The sequence below is a fragment of the Petromyzon marinus genome, chromosome 21, assembly GCF_048934315.1.
Source record: "Petromyzon marinus isolate PM22_M1 ecotype Great Lakes invasive population chromosome 21, UKy_Petmar_22M1.pri1.0, whole genome shotgun sequence".
In the NCBI taxonomy this organism is placed as follows: domain Eukaryota; kingdom Metazoa; phylum Chordata; class Hyperoartia; order Petromyzontiformes; family Petromyzontidae; genus Petromyzon; species Petromyzon marinus.
In genome coordinates, this window is record NC_133687.1 from 3,293,207 (window position 1) to 3,315,087 (window position 21,881).

The following is a 21,881-nucleotide window of genomic DNA, read 5'->3' on the forward strand; positions in this document are numbered from 1 at the left end:
GTGGCCGAAACGTCGTGAGAATTTTATTGTGTTATTTTATTTTATCAATTTATTATTTTATTCTCATTCTACGTGGTGACTTTACCGAAAGAACCAAAGAAGATGAATCCTTGCAGTCACGAAAGCTTCAAATCGAGATTCATGTTTACTGCATTAACCACAATACCTGCAGTCAAAATGCAAACAAAAAAACATACTATGATAATATATGATGCATTGTCCTTGAAACTGATTGGTCCACACCAAGGGACGGCTTTCTTTTGAGCCTCGACCCAATTGGTGCTCGACCAGATGACGCCAGAAGGCGTCACACAGCTCAAAGACAATGCCACTATCAAAGTAATGAGGGCTCGGGGTGAGCATCTACATCATTAGACCTCCTTTGCCAGTACCAAAATGTAATAACAGGGTTTTTCCCCTTTTTTCTGGCAGCAAAACTGGAACCCTTTTAACAAGGATTCATGTTACTGTATTAACCACAATACCTGCAGTCAAAATGCAAACAAAAATCACACTATGGTAATATATGTGGCATTGTCCTTGAAACCGATTGGTCCACACCAAGGGACGGCTTTCTTTTTGAGCCTCGACCCAATTGGTGCTCGACCACATGACGCCAAAAGGCTTCTTTTGAGACGCGGCCATGGCTATCGCAAAGACGCAAAGAGATCGCTCAACGAAGCGGCCGAAATCATCATCATCATCAACGAAAAACAGCAGCAGCAGCAAAGTGCTCTACACGTTGATGTTAATTCTAAACGTGGAAGGGAGAGGGGAGGGGGGGAAACCGGAGGATCCCGGAGAGAAATAAAATCCACACGACCACCACAGGGGCACACCGGGCAGTTCCTCGGCAGGGACTCGAGCAAGCGTGGCCACCCCACCCCCCACCCCCGCCACTGCTGATGAGACCCGGAATGGGCGAACCCGGTCCACGGCGTCGCGGACGATTAACAAAACGCCGCTTCGACGCTGAAGGGCGTGGGGGAAGCGTGGAGGTGAAGCCGTCCGGTGGGAGCGGGGGGAGGGGCGCGGGGGGAAGTTGAACCCGGCCCCGTCGAGACGACACGCGGAGCTGCGATCACATCCCTCCGATACCAAAGAACAAAGATCCCCCACCGTGTAAGTGTGATGCCGCCGCCACGGAGTCGATCGGCGGGCGGCCCACCTGCGATCTCGCCGCCCCGAGCGGCGAGGCCGACGTTGCTCCACCCCACCACCTCCCCACCCCCCCCCCCACCGGAACACACACGCACGCACTCCCCCCACCATTAGAGCGCGTGGGGAGACACCCTGGCCGACAGGCTTTCACCCAGAAGCCCTCGTAAAGGGATAATCTTCATGGTTTCCTGCGGCCAGGGAATTGGACGGTCTCCCCCGACGCTAACACACACCGTGGCGCCGTGACTTGAGTGGAAGTGACATGTTCACGGCGGGGCTGCCCCGCCACCGCGGTTAGTACGCACCTCACGCACACGGGTCGGCAGGGCAGGTAGGGAGGAGGGCGGAGCCACGAGCGGCGGGAAAGCAGGGTCGTCCTCGGGCTGGAGGGCCGCTGAGCGGGTAAATTTAGATGCGGACGTCGCTGAAAGCAACGGCCCGGGGGATGCTGGGATACAGATGGGCCTACCGATTGGCGGGTGATCCCAGCAAGCTGATTGGCCCGCGAGTCGGCACCAGGTAGCCCCTTTGATGTAGAAAGAATAAAGCGGGTCAGGGCGAAGGGAAAAACTTCTCTGGCTACTCGAGTCAACCCCAGGCCCGTCAACTCCCGAGTCCAGCCGCGCGAACGTCCGTGGGACGTATCGACGCGCCGCGAGGACCAGCCGGCAGTGACGACGAACCGTGAGTAAGAGAGAGAGAAAGGGAGTTGGGACTTAGCTTAAGAGCAAAACCGGAGAGGGTAAAGGGGAGGACAGGTAGAGTGTAGTGCCGACTATCGAGCGATAGATTGGTCCTGCCCCGCTGATCCCGACTGACTCGGTTAAATAAGGGCTCGCCGACGCGGTGGAATAAATCGTCGGCGGTTACATAACGGACTGGTGTGGTTTTTGCGAGGGTGTGGAAAGAAAGCGGAAGCGTGGGTGCGCTTGCTGTCGCGGTGGTCGTTACATAACAGACTGGTGTGGTGGTTTTTGCGAGGGTGTGGAAAGAGAGTGGAAGCATGGGTGCGCTTGCTGTTCTCGGTGGTCGCCGCGTGTGTGGAGCGGCGCCGCGTGGATTGTGTGCGCTACAAACCGTCGGCTGCGGACTCCCACGTTGCGAGCGGATACCCGTCTCGCACGCATGCCCATCGCATAGCCCTTTAAACCCGTTTAATCCAATCCCCCCAAGCGTCGGAGTTAGCACGAACGACGTCGCTTACCCTCCGACCTTTAACCCCCCGGTTACCCGCGTGTGATTGGTGCGTGGGACTGCGCGGGCGGGGAGCGTCGCGTTTGGGTGCCGGCGAAGCGCTAGCGGGCCCCAGGGCGGTCGAGTGTGATGCCTCACCGGCCGGAAACCCGGACTCGGGGGGGAACAGCACAGGGGGGGGGGAACAGGAGCACGACGACCTTTCCCCGCCCGGGGAGGAGTGCGGCGGCTGCAGCTCCCACACTAGTGGAGAGTCTGGGAGCGTCGGTACTTCGCGGACAGGGTCGCAGGCAGGAGAGATCCCGGGGGCCGGCGACCCTAACATAAGCTTAGCAAACTGTCGGGGCAAGTGCTGCCAGCGAGCAGCTATGAAGGCCGGAACGGCACACGAGGCGGTGGGTGGCCAGCACACCACGCCCGGCCGCCTTTGTCTCCCCCAATGGCAATGTTTCATTTGAGGCCGAGCCGACCCAGGGGAGGCTCAGAACCGGTTGAGCCGGCAGCGTAGCGCTAACCGCGGCGCTGCCACTCACCGCCACAACGCAGCAGCACATCCACGCGCGACGGCTCTTTGGCGATTCAAGCCGAAATCCAGGCCGGGCGTTGTGCGCGCTGCTGCTGACGGCCTTCGTGGGGGTGAAGGACCACAGCGGACTCACAGCCGCTCCCTACGGGGCAGGCCAGGTCACATGGTGGCGGCGGCTGATGGTGGTGGTGGCAGTGGTGGCAGTGCGGGGGGCGGTGATGGTTGTGGCGGTGGGTAGCGGAGGTGGCGGTGGGCAGCGGTGGTGGTGCTGGGAGTGGCAGTTTTATGCCGAACTTCTCATGAAACTCGGGCAAGTGCACCAACAGCTGCGCCACCGCTCCCGACATCGTTACAGCAACAAAAACCCCCCTCCCCCGTGTAGCCCATGCTGGCTGCTAGGACAAGCGTGCAAAAAGAGCTTTTTAGCTCGTCGGATTCCTCCGGTATAAATATTCCGATTCTAATTCCCAAAGTCCCGCAGCAGCAGCAGCACCCACGAGGGCCGGCACGGCACCTCACGAGGCGAGGCCCCCACTGATGTGGCCAGCACCACGCCTGGCCGCCTCTGCCTCCCCTGGGCGCTGCACACACCACACGAGGCACCTCCGATTAGCACGGTTGGCTACGTACGGTGCGAAAGAAGTTCAACACACGTACGGACTCGTTCAAGGCCGAGTCGACCTAACAAAAACATCCCCCCCGTGTAGCCTAAACAGACTGTAGGGGGTAAGTGCTGTTAAGCGAGCACCTCTCAAGGCCGGCACGGCACGCGAGGTGGTGGGTGGCCAGCACCACGCCCGACCGCCTTTGTCTCCCCGGCGGTGATGTCTTTAAACACCGCACCAGAAGCTCACTTTAGGCTGGACCGTACGCACAGACAACAACGTGGGTTTGTTTATGTTCCTGTTTATATATAAGGGGATACAAAGGATGAAAGGGGATGCATGCGACTGCATAAGGGGGACAGGGGTTTTTGATGAGTCCGTTTGAGGCGAACCCCAGGCCGAGGGTTTGCTCCGAGACCAGGGCCTGACAGCAGCCAGAGGCAACATAAACACACACACACAAAGGCAAAGATCCCCCATACAGCCTTTGGTTCTTTCGGGAAAGTCGCCACGTAGGTATAAAATAAAATAAATCACGACGTTTCGGGCTCCAACGCAAGAGTCCATCATCAGGTGGGAAAGTCGTGGCCTGCTGCCGAGGCAGACTTGTTCACGAGGCAATTCAGATCTACAAACACAAGACACAATTTCAACCGAGAAGATGGGTTTCAAATTAAGCAACCATTGGAAAGATGTTCTAAATCGAGCCAAACATTAAACTCATTTTCACAAGTTGAGTTGTACCTGCGGTGATTGCTATATCGGGGAGACGAAGCGACATGTCTCTGACCGAATTCGCGAGCACAAATCAGATTTGAAACACGGCAGAACGAATTCTTCTGCCGTAGCTGATCACTGTTACAACGCTGTGGGTGATCACGATATAATTTTCTCCGATACCAAGGTTCTTTGCAAACCCACGTTTTTTTTTTTATCAGAGATGTGTTCACGAGGCAATTCAGATCTACAAACACAGCCACAATTTCAACGGAGAAGATGGTTTCAAATTAAGCAACCATTGGAAAGATGTTCTGAATCAAACCGAACATTAAACTAATTTTCAATGGTACAGTATATTTTTTCAAGTAGTGGCATCCCAAACTTTCACAGCTGCTTAAATTCCCTTTTCACACCACCAAAATGTAAACTCCCCCTCCCCCCCTCGCCGGTCTGCACATGTTCAACCCCTCTACACCGTTCATCATGCTAAGTCCGCCAATTGAATGCTAATTTTTATGCTAATTCCTTTGTCAAGGCACCTTAATTCCTCTCGCACAAGCTAAAAGGTCGCGGTCTGAGCTTGGCTGTGTTCACTCCAGCGCTGTCCTCGAGACAGTCTGGTCCCTTCACCTGATGAAGGCCACTTGTGTTGTGGCCGAAACGTCGTGAATTTTGTTGTTGTTGTTTTATACCTTTACGTGACTTTACCGAATAGAACCAAAGAGTATGGTTTAAAAAAGGTTTGAAATGGGTGTAGCCCAAGGGTCACTTCTCCTAACGCTAAACGGATCTTGTTCAAAGCGAGCCTATCGCTAATCTCGGAGAGAATCAGATTGCTCCGATTTGAACGTGGTAATTTAGACAAGACTCTTACAATCTCACGTAAAATCTCACTTAAAATCTCACATTAACGTCACTAGCCCCGGCCACTTCTTCATGACCCTTGGGCTACACCCATTTTAAACCTTTATAAAACAGTCTGCCTCAGCAGCAGACCACGGCTTGTGTTGTGATATTTTATTTTATTCCAAAAGCTTCAAATCAAGATCCCCCATATAGCCTTTAACAGACTGCAGGGGCAAGTAATGTTAGCGAGCACTTATAAAGGCCGGAACGGAACACCAGGGGGTGAGTGGCCATCACCACGCCCAACCACCTTTGTCTCCCCAGTGACGATGCTTACACACTGCACAAGGTACTCAATTGAGGCCGAGTCGACCTAGGGAAGGTCGGGACCGGTTCAGATCATCGTCAATGTTGTTGGCCGCGGGCGGGAATCGAACCCGGGTCAGCAGGTTCGTAGCGCTAACCGCTACACCACCGCTCCCCTACACGCACACTTAGTTACACAAGACAAAGATCCCCCATATAGCCTTAACAGACTGTAGGGGCAAGTGCTGTTAGCGAGCACCTATGAAGGCCGGAACGGTACACGAGGGGGTGGGTGGCCAACACCACGCCCGACCGCCTTTGTCTCCCTAGTGGCAATGTTTACACACCGCACCAGGTACTCATTTGAGGCTGAGTCGACCTAGGGGAGGCCCGGGACCGGTTCAGATAATCGTCACTGGTGTTGGCCGTGAGCGGGAATCGAACCCTGGTCGCCAGGATCATAGCGCAGCGCGCTAACCGCTACACTATCGCTCCCCACGCACACTCAGACACACACACACTGATGCACGAATTCACCCCGTGTTTACATTACTAAGAGAGGTTTAAAATCTGTGGGGGGGTGGGGGGGTGGTGCACGTGCACGGGGTGGGGGGGGGGGAGACTGTCACGTGTCCTCCTCCCCCTCCGCCCCCTCCCCTCCCTCCACCATCCTCATGATGTCATCGAGCAACTCCGAGCGGCGCTTCTTTGGCGCAGAAGATCCTGCAGTGACACACACACAGACACACACACACACAGTGACACACACACACACACAGTGACACACACACACAGTGACACACACACAGTGACACACACACACACACACAGTGACACACACACAGTGACACACACAGTGACACACACACAGTAACACACACACACACACAGTGACACACACACAGACACACACACACAGTGACACACACACACAGTGACACACACACACACACACAGTGACACACACACACACAGTGACACACACACACACAGTGACACACACAGTAACACACACACACACAGTGACACACACACACACACAGTGACACACACACAGACACACACACACAGTGACACACACACACAGTGACACACACACACACACACAGTGACACACACACACACAGTGACACACACACACACAGTGACACACACAGTAACACACACACACACAGTGACACACACACACACACAGTGACACACACACAGACACACACACACACACAGTGACACACACACACACACAGTGACACACACACACACAGTGACACACACACAGTGACACACACACAGTGACACACACACACACAGTGACACACACACACAGTGACACACACACACACAGTGACACACACACACACAGTGACACACACACACACAGTGACACACACACAGTGACACACACACAGTGACACACACACACACAGTGACACACACACACACACACAGTGACACACAGTGACACACACAGTGACACACACACACACAGTGACACACACACAGACACACACAGTGACACACACACAGACACACACAGTGACACACACACAGTAACACACAGTGACACACACACAGACACACACACACAGTGACACACCCACACACAGTGACACACCCACACACAGTGACACACACACACAGTGACACACCCACACACAGTGACACACCCACACACAGTGACACACACACAGTGACACACACACACACACAGTGACACACACACACACAGTGACACACACACAGTGACACACACACAGTGACACACACACACACAGTGACACACACACACAGTGACACACACACACACAGTGACACACACACACACAGTGACACACACACACACAGTGACACACACACACACACACAGTGACACACACACACAGTGACACACACACACAGTGACACACACACAGTGACACACACACACACACAGTGACACACACACAGTGACACACACACACACAGTAACACACACACACACACAGTGACACACATACAGTGACACACACACACACAGTGACACACACACACACAGTGACACACACACACAGTGACACACACACACAGTGACACACACACACAGTGACACACACACACACAGTGACACACACACACACAGTGACACACACACAGTGACACACACACAGTGACACACACACACACACACAGTGACACACACACAGACACACACAGTGACACACGCACACACACAGTGACACACACACACACAGTGACACACACACAGACACACACACACACAGTGACACACACACACACAGTGACACACACACACACAGTGACACACACACACACAGTGACACACACACACACAGTGACACACACACACACAGTGACACACACACACACACACAGTGACACACACACACACAGTGACACACACACACACACAGTGACACACACACAGTGACACACACACACAGTGACACACACACACACACACAGTGACACACACAGTGACACACCCACACACACACACAGTGACACACACACACACAGTGACACACACACACAGTGACACACACACACACAGTGACACACACACACACAGTGACACACACACACAGTGACACACACACAGTGACACACACACACACACAGTGACACACACACACACACAGTGACACACACAGTGACACACACAGTGACACACCCACACACAGTGACACACACAGTGACACACACACACACAGTGACACACACACACACACAGTGACACACCCACACACACACAGTGACACACCCACACACACACAGTGACACACACACACACAGTGACACACACACACACAGTGACACACACACACACAGACACACACACACACAGTGACACACACAGTGACACACACACAGTGACACACACAGTGACACACACAGTGACACACACAGTGACACACACAGTGACACACGCACACACACACAGTGACACACACAGTGACACACACACACAGTGACACACACACACAGTGACACACACACACAGTGACACACACACAGTGACACACACACAGTGACACACACACAGTGACACACACACACACAGTGACACACACACACACAGTGACACACACACACACAGTGACACACACACACAGTGACACACACACAGTGACACACACACACACAGTGACACACACACACAGTGACACACACACACAGTGACACACACACAGTGACACACCCACACACACACAGTGACACACACACAGACACACACAGTGACACACACACACAGTGACACACACACACACAGTGACACACCCACACACACACAGTGACACACCCACACACACACAGTGACACACACACACACAGTGACACACACACACACACACAGTGACACACACACACACAGTGACACACACACACACAGTGACACACACACACACAGACACACACACACACAGTGACACACACAGTGACACACACACAGTGACACACACACACACACAGTGACACACACACACACAGTGACACACACACACACAGTGACACACACACACAGTGACACACACACACAGTGACACACACACACACACAGTGACACACACACACAGTGACACACACACACAGTGACACACACACAGTGACACACCCACACACACACAGTGACACACACACAGACACACACAGTGACACACACAGTGACACACACACACAGTGACACACACACACACAGTGACACACACACAGTGACACACACACACACACACAGTGACACACACACAGTGACACACACAGTGACACACACACACAGTGACACACACAGACACAGTGACACACACACAGTGACACACACACAGACACACAGTGACACACCCACACACACACAGTGACACACACACACACAGTGACACACACACACACACAGTGACACACACACAGTGACACACACAGTGACACACACACACAGTGACACACACAGACACAGTGACACACACACAGTGACACACACACAGACACACAGTGACACACCCACACACACACAGTGACACACACACACAGTGACACACACACACACACACAGTGACACACACACAGTGACACACACAGTGACACACACACACAGTGACACACACAGACACAGTGACACACACACAGTGACACACACACACACACAGTGACACACACACAGTGACACACACACACACACAGTGACACACACACACACACACAGTGACACACACACACACACACAGTGACATACCCACACACACACAGTGACACACACACACACACAGTGACACACACACACACACAGTGACACACATACAGTGACACACACACACACAGTGACACACACACAGTGACACACACACACAGTGACACACACACACACACACAGTGACACACACAGTGACACACCCACACACACACACAGTGACACACACACACACAGTGACACACACACACAGTGACACACACACACACAGTGACACACACACACACAGTGACACACACACACAGTGACACACACACAGTGACACACACACACACACAGTGACACACACACACACACAGTGACACACACAGTGACACACACAGTGACACACCCACACACAGTGACACACACAGTGACACACACACACACAGTGACACACACACACACACAGTGACACACCCACACACACACAGTGACACACCCACACACACACAGTGACACACACACACACAGTGACACACACACACACAGTGACACACACACACACAGACACACACACACACAGTGACACACACAGTGACACACACACAGTGACACACACAGTGACACACACAGTGACACACACAGTGACACACACAGTGACACACGCACACACACACAGTGACACACACAGTGACACACACACACAGTGACACACACACACAGTGACACACACACACAGTGACACACACACAGTGACACACACACAGTGACACACACACAGTGACACACACACACACAGTGACACACACACACACAGTGACACACACACACACAGTGACACACACACACAGTGACACACACACAGTGACACACACACACACAGTGACACACACACACAGTGACACACACACACAGTGACACACACACAGTGACACACCCACACACACACAGTGACACACACACAGACACACACAGTGACACACACACACAGTGACACACACACACACAGTGACACACCCACACACACACAGTGACACACCCACACACACACAGTGACACACACACACACAGTGACACACACACACACACACAGTGACACACACACACACAGTGACACACACACACACAGTGACACACACACACACAGACACACACACACACAGTGACACACACAGTGACACACACACAGTGACACACACACACACACAGTGACACACACACACACAGTGACACACACACACACAGTGACACACACACACAGTGACACACACACACAGTGACACACACACACACACAGTGACACACACACACAGTGACACACACACACAGTGACACACACACAGTGACACACCCACACACACACAGTGACACACACACAGACACACACAGTGACACACACAGTGACACACACACACAGTGACACACACACACACAGTGACACACACACAGTGACACACACACACACACACAGTGACACACACACAGTGACACACACAGTGACACACACACACAGTGACACACACAGACACAGTGACACACACACAGTGACACACACACAGACACACAGTGACACACCCACACACACACAGTGACACACACACACACAGTGACACACACACACACACACAGTGACACACACACAGTGACACACACAGTGACACACACACACAGTGACACACACAGACACAGTGACACACACACAGTGACACACACACAGACACACAGTGACACACCCACACACACACAGTGACACACACACACAGTGACACACACACACACACACAGTGACACACACACAGTGACACACACAGTGACACACACACACAGTGACACACACAGACACAGTGACACACACACAGTGACACACACACACACACAGTGACACACACACAGTGACACACACACACACACAGTGACACACACACACACACACAGTGACACACACACACACAGTGACACACACACACAGTGACACACACACACACAGTGACACACACACACACAGTGACACACACAGTGACACACACACACACAGTGACACACACACACACACACAGTGACATACCCACACACACACAGTGACACACACACACACACAGTGACACACACACACACACAGTGACACACATACAGTGACACACACACACACAGTGACACACACACACACAGTGACACACACACACAGTGACACACACACACACAGTGACACACACACACACACAGTGACACACACACACAGTGACACACACACACACAGTGACACACACACACACAGTGACACAAACACACACAGTGACACACCCACACACACACAGTGACACACACACACAGTGACACACACACACACAGTGACACACACACACAGTGACACACACACACAGTGACACACACACACACACAATGACACACACAGACACACACAGTGACACACACACACACACACAGTGACACACACACACACAGTGACACACACACACACACAGTGACACACCCACACACACACAGTGACACACACAGACACACACAGTGACACACACACAGTGACACACACACACAGTGACACACACACAGTGACACACACACACACAGTGACACACACACAGTGACACACACACACACACACAGTGACACACACACAGTGACACACACACACACACAGTGACACACACACAGTGACACACACACAGTGACACACACACACACACACAGTGACACACACACACACACACAGTGACACACACACACAGTGACACACACACACACACACAGTGACACACACACACACACAGTGACACACACACAGTGACACACACAGACACACAGTGACACACACACACACAGTGACACACACACACAGTGACACACACACACACAGTGACACACACACAGTGACACACACACACAGTGACACACACACACAATGACACACACAGACACACACAGTGACACACACACACAGTGACACACACAGTGACACACACACAGTGACACACCCACACACACACAGTGACACACACAGACACACACAGTGACACACACACACACAGTGACACTCACACACAGTGACACACACACACACAGTGACACTCACACACAGTGACACACACACAGTGACACACACACACACTGACACACACACACACAGTGACACACACACACACAGTGACACACACGCACACACACAGTGACACACCCACACACACACAGTGACACACACACACAGTGACACACACACACACTTACACACCCACACACACACACAGTGACACACACAGACACACACAGTGACACACACACACACAGTGACACACCCACACACACACAGTGACACGGTGACGGTGAGACACTTGGTCACACGCGAGGAGTGGTACAGGCCGCGACGCAATGACAGACACGGGCCGTGGCACACCCAGTGACACAGAAGCTGACGCACAGTGACAGTGACGGACACCGAGTGACACACCAAGTGAAACACAGTGACAGTGACACTGACAGTGACACTGACAGTGACACTGACAGTGACACTGACAGTGACACACACAACAACGCCGCTGACCCTGGAAAATGCACGTGACCCCATGACCTGCGCACGGGCCCCATGACCCACACGTGACCCCATGACCCACGCGTGACCCCTGACCTAGCAGTGTCGACTTCCGGCGGGCGGTGTCGAGGTCGTGCTCTGTCCCCTCGGAGGCAAACTCCAGGACGAGGCGGCGTCCGTACAGATGGGTACTGCTGCACAGAGACGCCATCGCCCTCTACGCAGCACGACATCACCACCATCGACAACATCACCACCATCGACATCAACATCACCATCAACATCATCATCACCACCATCGACAACATCATCATCCCCACCATCGACATCATCACCATCGACATCATCATCACCAACCATCGACATCATCATCACCACCATCGACAACATCATCACCACCATCAACATCATCATCACCATCAACATCATCATCACCACCATCGACAACATCATCCCCACCATCGACATCATCACCATCGACATCATCATCACCAACCATCGACATCACCATCACCACCATCGACAACATCATCATCACCATCAACATCATCATCACCATCGACAACATCATCACCACCATCAACAACATCACCACCATCGACAACATCATCATCACCACCATCGACAACATCATCATCACCACCGACAACATCATCATCACCATCGACAACATCATCATCACCACCATCGACATCATCATCACCACCATCGACAACATCATCACCATCGACAACATCATCACCACCATCGACAACATCATCATCACCACCATCGACAACATCATCATCACCACCATCGACAACATCATCATCACCACCATCAACATCATCATCACCACCATCGACATCATCATCACCACCATCGACATCATCATCACCACCATCGACATCATCATCACCACCATCGACATCATCATCACCGCCATCGACATCACCATCACCGCCATCAACATCATCATCACCACCATCAACATCATCATCATCATCACCATCAACATCATCATCATCACCATCACCACCATGGACATCATCATCACCACCATCAACATCATCATCACCACCATCAACATCATCATCACCACCATCGACATCACCACCATGGACATCATCATCACCACCATCAACATCATCATCACCACCATCAACATCATCATCACCACCATCGACATCACCATCACCGCCATCGACATCATCATCACCGCCATCGACATCATCATCACCGCCATCAACATCATCATCACCGCCATCGACATCATCATCACCGCCATCAACATCATCATCACCACCGTCAACAACATCACCATCATCATCAACATCACAGAGAGTCCATCACTCTCTACACACAAGTGGCATCATCAACAATATCAGCATTGACATTAGACGTAACATGACCATCTGCATCAATATCATCAACATCACAATCAAAATGTTATTGGAAGGCAACAGCCTCCAACTGCCCAGTAGCATCCTTCACGAGCCTCTTCCACAGAGGCGGATCTTGACACCGCTGGTACCAGTCATCGGCAAGTCCACTCAGCTCCACATCCACCCATACCACAACACTCCATCTCTTCTCCAGCCGGTGCCGCGCCCGTTTAGCCCCCTCGATCCGGTCAAACAGAAGCTGTTTTGGACATGTGTTGACCGGGCATGCGGGCTACATGACCCAGCCAACGCAGCCTTGCCTGCCGGAGGAGCTCACCGGTGGGAATGTGTCCAGGACTTTCAAGGATTTGTGAGCTCCTTGCACAATCCAGCCTGGTTAAACCCAGGATGGATCGTAGGCAGGCCAGCCTGATGTTACTCCATTAGAGCGCTCCAACATCTCTCGCAAGCGGAGAGAAGGGAGGGCAATGACTGTGGCCGAAAAGTCTCGGAGCTTCTGGTGGAGTGACAGAGCAAGGCAGCTTCCAGAAAAACACAAAGCCACTACAGACTGTTGGGGCAAGTGCTGTTCGCGAGCACCTATTGAGACAGGAACGGTACACGAAGGGGTGGGTGGCCAGCACCACACCAGGCCGCTTTTGTCTCTCCAGTGGCGATGTTTACACACAGCACCGGGTACTCGTTTGAGGCCGAGTCGCCCAACGTGAGGCCCAGGAACGCTTCAGGTAATCGTCACTTGGTGTTGCTCGCGAGCGGGAATCGAACTTGGGTCGCCGGGTTCGCAGTGCAGCGCGCTAACCGTTACGCTATCGCTCCCCACGGACACACACACAGACACACACACACAGACACACACACGTAGACACGCACATACAGGCAACAACAACCGCCATTCGCCACCAAGTGGCGGTGACGTCACCACGACGCTTGTGCCAGGCCATGTGCACCTTGAGGCCACGTGAAGTGTCGAACGCCCGCTGGCAGGAGGTCACGGGGCAGACCCAGGTGCCACGGGTCGACTGACTGAGATGACTGGCTGATGCACCACCTGTGCCCCCTACTGTGCCAACCTGCTGTGCTTTAGCCACCCGGCGCTCCGCTCGTTGTGAGCGTTGCTCCTCCGCCCTCCGTTGTTGTTGGAGGGCGACTGCCTCCAACTGCCCAGTAGCATCCTTCACGAGCCTCCTCCACAGAGGCCGATCTTGACACCGCTGGTACCAGTCATCGGCAAGTCCACTCAGCTCCACGTCCTCTTGTACCACGTCACTCCATTTCTTCTCTAGCCCATGCCGCGCCCATTTAGCCCCCTCGATCCGGCCGAACAAAAGCTGTTTCGGCATGCGGTGGCTGAGAATGCGGGCTACATGACCCAGCCAACGCAGCCTTGCCTGCCGGAGGAGCTCCCGATGGGACCTTGCCCAGATATTTCAAGGATTTGTGAGCTCCTCACACAATCCAGCCTAGTTAAACCCAGGATGGATCGTAGGCAGGCTAGCCTAAATGTTTCTAACCGGCGAAGATGTTCCATTAGGGGGGTCCACGTTTCGCAAGCGTAGAGAAGGGAGGGAATGACCGTGGCCGAGAAGACCTGAAGCTTAGTGCGGAGCAACAGACCAGGTAGCTTCCACACAGCGTTACGCAACCAATGAAAAAATATTGCCGCTCGACTGATTCGGAGTGAGACCTCTGCTGTTAAACTGGAACCGGCCATAAGCACACTGCCCAGGTATGGGAAACTCTCCACTCTCCACAACTGCCCCGTTACCGATTGGGAGTTGTGGGGGTGGAGTGTCCGATGGTACAAAATACCCAGGCAGGTGCTTAGTTTTGGTGAGGCTGATGGTAAGGCCCCATCTCTTAGTGGCACGCTCCAGTTTCAGCAGCAGCGTCTCCAACTCCTCCTCTGAATGAGCAGCTATTACCAAATCATCGGCATACATAACGTGGTTGAGCAATAGGGAGCCATCCCTTGACCGCACCCGGGCATCGATCAGCCTCCCATTATATCTGTACCATATGGAGATTCCCCCGGTACAGCTATTGAAGGCTTCACGAACTACGTGGTCAAAATAGATGTTAAATAATGTGGGAGCCAGAGGACATCCCTGTCGTACCCCAAGGTGTACAGGGAATGGCTCTGAATCCCGGCCACGTAGTTTTACCCGGGCCTGCTCACCATCATGAAGGTCCTTAATAATCGTGAGCAGAGGGTCATGGACTCTAAAAGCACGAAGAACAACCCAGAGCCCAGGCCTACTGATGGTATCATAGGCCTTGACCAGGTCAATAAAGCAGAGATGTAGGTCTTGTTGGAATTCCCTACACCTCTGCTGTAGCAGACGGACAGAAAATATGGCATCTGTGCAGGACCGCCCTTTCCTGAAATCGCATTGGGGCTCCGCAAGCCTCTCCTCCGCGTGCCTGGCGAGGCGATGTTGAATAATCCTTGCCAGGACCTTTCCCGGCACAATGAGGAGTGAGATGCCCCTGTAGTTGTTACAGTCTGTGCGGTCCCCCTTCTTAAAGAGGGGGACCCACCAGGGCATCCTTCTAATCCTGTGGAACCCGTCCAGTGGTCCAGACTGTTGTTATGATGTCATATAGGGCAGTCTGTGCACAAATGTCACCCTCCCTCAGCATTTCGCTTGGGAGATCATCTTATCCCGCTGCCTTTCCTGGTCTCAGACTCCGGATCGCCTTCAGTACTTCCTCAACAGATGGCACCTCAGCCAGCCACTCACAGGGGATGACTTCTTCCTCCAATATTTGAGACACACACACACAGACACACACACACTCACACAGACAGACAAAAGACAAAGATCCCCCGTATAGCCTTAACAGACTGTAGGGGCAAGTGCTGTTAGCGAGCACCTATGAAGGCCGGAACGGTACACGAGGGGGTGGGTGGCCAGCACCACGCCCGACCGCCTTTGTCTCCCTAGTGGCAATGTTTACACACCGCACCAGGTACTCATTTGAGGCTGAGTCGACCTAGGGGAGGCCCGGGACCGGTTCAGATAATCGTCACTGGTGTTGGCCGTGAGCCGGAATCGAACCCGGGTCGCCAGGTTCATAGCGCAGCGCGCTAACCGCTACACTATCGCTCCCCACACGTACACACACACACACAGACAGACACACACATAAACAGACACATAAACAGACACGCACACAGACACGCACACAGACACGCACACAGACACGCGCCCGGGTGTACGCTCGCTCGCTGGGTGGCGGGTGCCAGGCTAGGTGCACTGACCCGGGCGGCGCGCGTGCTGATGAAGTCCACAAAGGCGAAGCCGCGGTGGTTAGTGCCAGCGCCGGCACCCGGCTTCCGGGGCAACCGCACGGAGCGCAGTTCCCCAAACGTGCTGCAGTCACACACAGCAGCATCAGCAGCAGCATCAGCAGCATCAGCAGCATCAGCAGCAGCATCAGCAGCAGCTTCAACATCGTCAGCATCAGCAGCAGCAGCACCTAAATAATCAGCAGCAGCACCATCACCATCTCCACGACCGGCACCATAAAAATAATCAGCATCAGTATCAGCATCATCAGCAGCAGCATCAGCACCAGCTACAGCATCAGCATCAGCATAATCAGCAGCAGCATCTGCAGCATCATCACCATCGCCACCACCATGACCATTTCCACCATTGCTATCAACCACCATCACCATCGCCATGACCGACACCATTAGAATAATCAGCATCAATATCATCCTCATAAGCATCCTCATCAGCATCATCATCAGCAGCACCATCAGCAGCACCATCCGCAGCACCATCAGCAGCACCATCAGCACACCATCCACAGCACCATCAGCAGCACCATCAGCAGCACCATCAGCAGCACCATCAGCAGCACCATCAGCAGCACCATCGCCACCACCACGAGGGGGCACCACCGGCACCTGAAGAGTTCGCGTATCTCCTGGGCCTTGGCCTGGAAGGGGACGTTCCTCACGAGCAGCTTGGAGCAGCGGGCGGGGGCGGTCGGGGCCACGGGGTCCTTGGGGGCCCGTGGGGACCCCGTGCCACTCCTGGGGGACATCGACACCAACACCATCAACACCACCAACAACAACACCACCAACACCAACACCACCAACACCACAAACACATTAACACCAACACCACCAACACATTAACACCAATACCATCAACAACACCAACACCATCAACACCACCAACACCACTAACACATTAACACAAACACCATCAACACCATCAACAACATTAACAACACCAACAACACATTAACACCATCAACACCACCAACAACACCACCAACACCACCAACACATTAACACCAACACCACCAACACCACCAACACATTAACACCAACACCATCAACACCACCAACACATTAACACCAACACATTAACACCAACACCATTAACACCAACACCATCAACAACATTAACAACACCAACAACACATTAACATCAACACCACCAACAACACCAACACCACCAACACATTAACACCAACACCACCAACACATTAACACCAACACCATCAACACCACCAACAACACCACCAACAACACCACCAACACATTAACACCAACACATTAACACCAACACCATTAACACCAACACCATCAACAACATTAACAACACCAACACCAACAACACATTAACATCAACACCACCAACAACACCAACACCACCAACAACACCAACACCACCAACACATTAACACCAACACCACCAACACATTAACACCATCAACAACATTAACACCAACACCAACAACACATTAACACCAACACCACCAACACATCAACACCAACACCATCAACACCACCAACACATCAACACAAACACCATCAACACCAACACCACCAACACATTAACACCAATACCACCAACACATTAACACCAACACCACCAACACATTAACACCAACACCACCAACACATTAACACCAACGCCACCAACACATTAACATCAACACCATCAACAACATTAAGACCATCAACACCATCATCAACATTAAGACCATCAACACCATCAACAACATGAACATCAACACCACCAACACATCAACACAAACACCATCAACACCACCAACACATTAACACCAACACCACCAACACATTAACACCAACACCATCAACAACATTAAGACCATCAACACCATAAACAACATGAACATCAACACCACCAACACATTAACACCACCAACACATTAACACCAACACCATCAACAACATTAAAACCATCAACACCATCAACAACATTAAGACCATCAACACCATCAACACATTAACACCATCAACACCACCAACACATTAACACCATCAACACCACCAACACATTAACACCAACACCACCAACATATTAACACCATCAACACCACCAACACATTAACACCACCAACACATTAACACCAACACCATCAACAACATTAAGACCATCAACACCATCAACAACATTAAGACCATCAACACCATCAACACCACCAACACATTAACACCATCAACACCACCAACACATTAACAAAAACATGAACATCAACACCATGAACAAAAAGACAAACACCTCCCCCCCCCCAAATAGCCTTAACAGACTGTAGGGGCAAGTGCTGTTAGCGAGCACCTATCAAGGCCGGGACGGCACACGAGGGCGTGGATGGCCAGCACCACGCCCGACCGCCTTTGTCTCCCCAGTGGCGATGATCACACATCACACCGGCCACTCATTTGAGGCGGAGTCGACCTAGGGGAGGCCCAGGACCGGTTCTGATAATGGTCGCTGACGTTGGCCGGCAGCGGGAATCGAACCTCGGGTCGCCGGGTTTGCAGCTCAGCCTAACGCTAAGCGCTACCACACTCCACCATCAACACAACCACCAACATCACCAACACAAACACCATCAACACAACCACCACCATCAACACCATCAACACAAACATCACCAACACCATCAACACAACCACCAACATCACCAACACAAACACCATCAACACAACCACCACCATCAACACCATCAACACAAACATCACCAACACCATCAACACAACCACCAACATCACCAACACCATCAACACAACCACCAACATCACCACCACAGACACCATCAACACAACCACCAACATCACCAACACCATCAACACAACCACAAACATCACCACCACAAACACCATCAACACAACCACCACCATCAACACCATCAACACAAACATCACCAACACCATCAACACAACCACCAACATCACCAACACCATCAACACAACCACAAACATCACCACCACAAACACCATCAACACAAACATCAACATCATCACCACAAACACCATCAACACAACTACCACCATCAACACAACGACCAACATCACCACCACAAACACCATCAACACAACCACCACCATCAACACCATCAACACAACCACCACCATCATAATCACCACCACTGACCGTGTCGCTCTCTCCGATATCTTCAGCTCCACCTTGTGGTTGTCCACCATCGCGTGCTACACACGACCACAGAGATTCATCGACCCGGACTTGCATCGAGACCCGCAGACTCGCACAGAGACCCACAGACTCGCACAGAGACCCACAGACTCGTACAGAGACCCACAGACTCGCAGAGACCCACAGACTCGCACAGAGACCCGCAAACTCGCACAGAGACCCACAGACTCACACAGAGACCCACAGACTCGCAGAGACCCGCAGACTCGCACGGAGACCCGCAGACTCGCACGGAGATCCACAGACTCACACGGAAAATCGCAGATTCAAACGGAGACCCACAGACTCGCAGAGACCCACAGACTTACACAGAGACCCACAGACTCGCACAGAGACGCACAGACTCGCAGAGACCCACAGACTCACACAGAAACCCGCAGACTCACACAGAGACCCACAGACTCACACAGAGAGCCACAGACTCACACAGAGACACGCAGACTCGCACGGAGATCCACAGACTCACACAGAGATCCCCGCAGACTCACACGGAGACCCGCAGACTCGCATAGAGACCCACAGACTCACACGGAGACCCACAGGCTCACACAGAGACCCACAGGCTCACACAGAGATCCACAGACTCGCACAGAGACCCACAGACTCACACAGAGACCCACAGACTTACACTGAGACCCACAGACTCGCACAGAGACCCGCAAACTCGCACGGAGACCCACAGACTCGCACAGAGACCTGCAAACTCGCAGAGACCTACAAACTCGCAGAGACCCACAGACTCACACAGAGACCCACAAACTCGCACGGAGACCCACAAACTCATAAGGAGACCCGCAGACTCACACGGAAACTCGCAGATTTAAACGGAGACCCGCAGACTCACACAGAGACCCACAAACTCGCACGGAGACCCGCAGACTCACAGGTCTCTGTGTGAATTACTATTTTTTATTTTGCCAGGTAAGACCCACTGAGCTGTGTAG

General features: G+C 52.6%; 1 protein-coding gene across 1 annotated transcript in view; it reads right to left on the reverse strand.

The window, feature by feature from the left end:
- Positions 1–3,771: 3,771 nt before the first annotated feature.
- LOC116944478 (putative RNA-binding protein 19) overlaps positions 3,772–21,881 on the reverse strand; it is a 53,058-nt gene continuing 34,948 nt past the window's right edge. The window contains exons 21-25 of the mRNA XM_032958104.2: positions 20,878–20,933; positions 18,366–18,494; positions 17,712–17,823; positions 13,161–13,281; positions 3,772–6,081 (exon numbers count right to left, since the gene is read on the reverse strand). Of these exons, the coding sequence (XP_032813995.2) occupies positions 5,984–6,081; positions 13,161–13,281; positions 17,712–17,823; positions 18,366–18,494; positions 20,878–20,933 (516 nt within the window). The 3' untranslated portion in view covers positions 3,772–5,983. The remainder of the gene's footprint in view (positions 6,082–13,160; positions 13,282–17,711; positions 17,824–18,365; positions 18,495–20,877; positions 20,934–21,881) is intronic.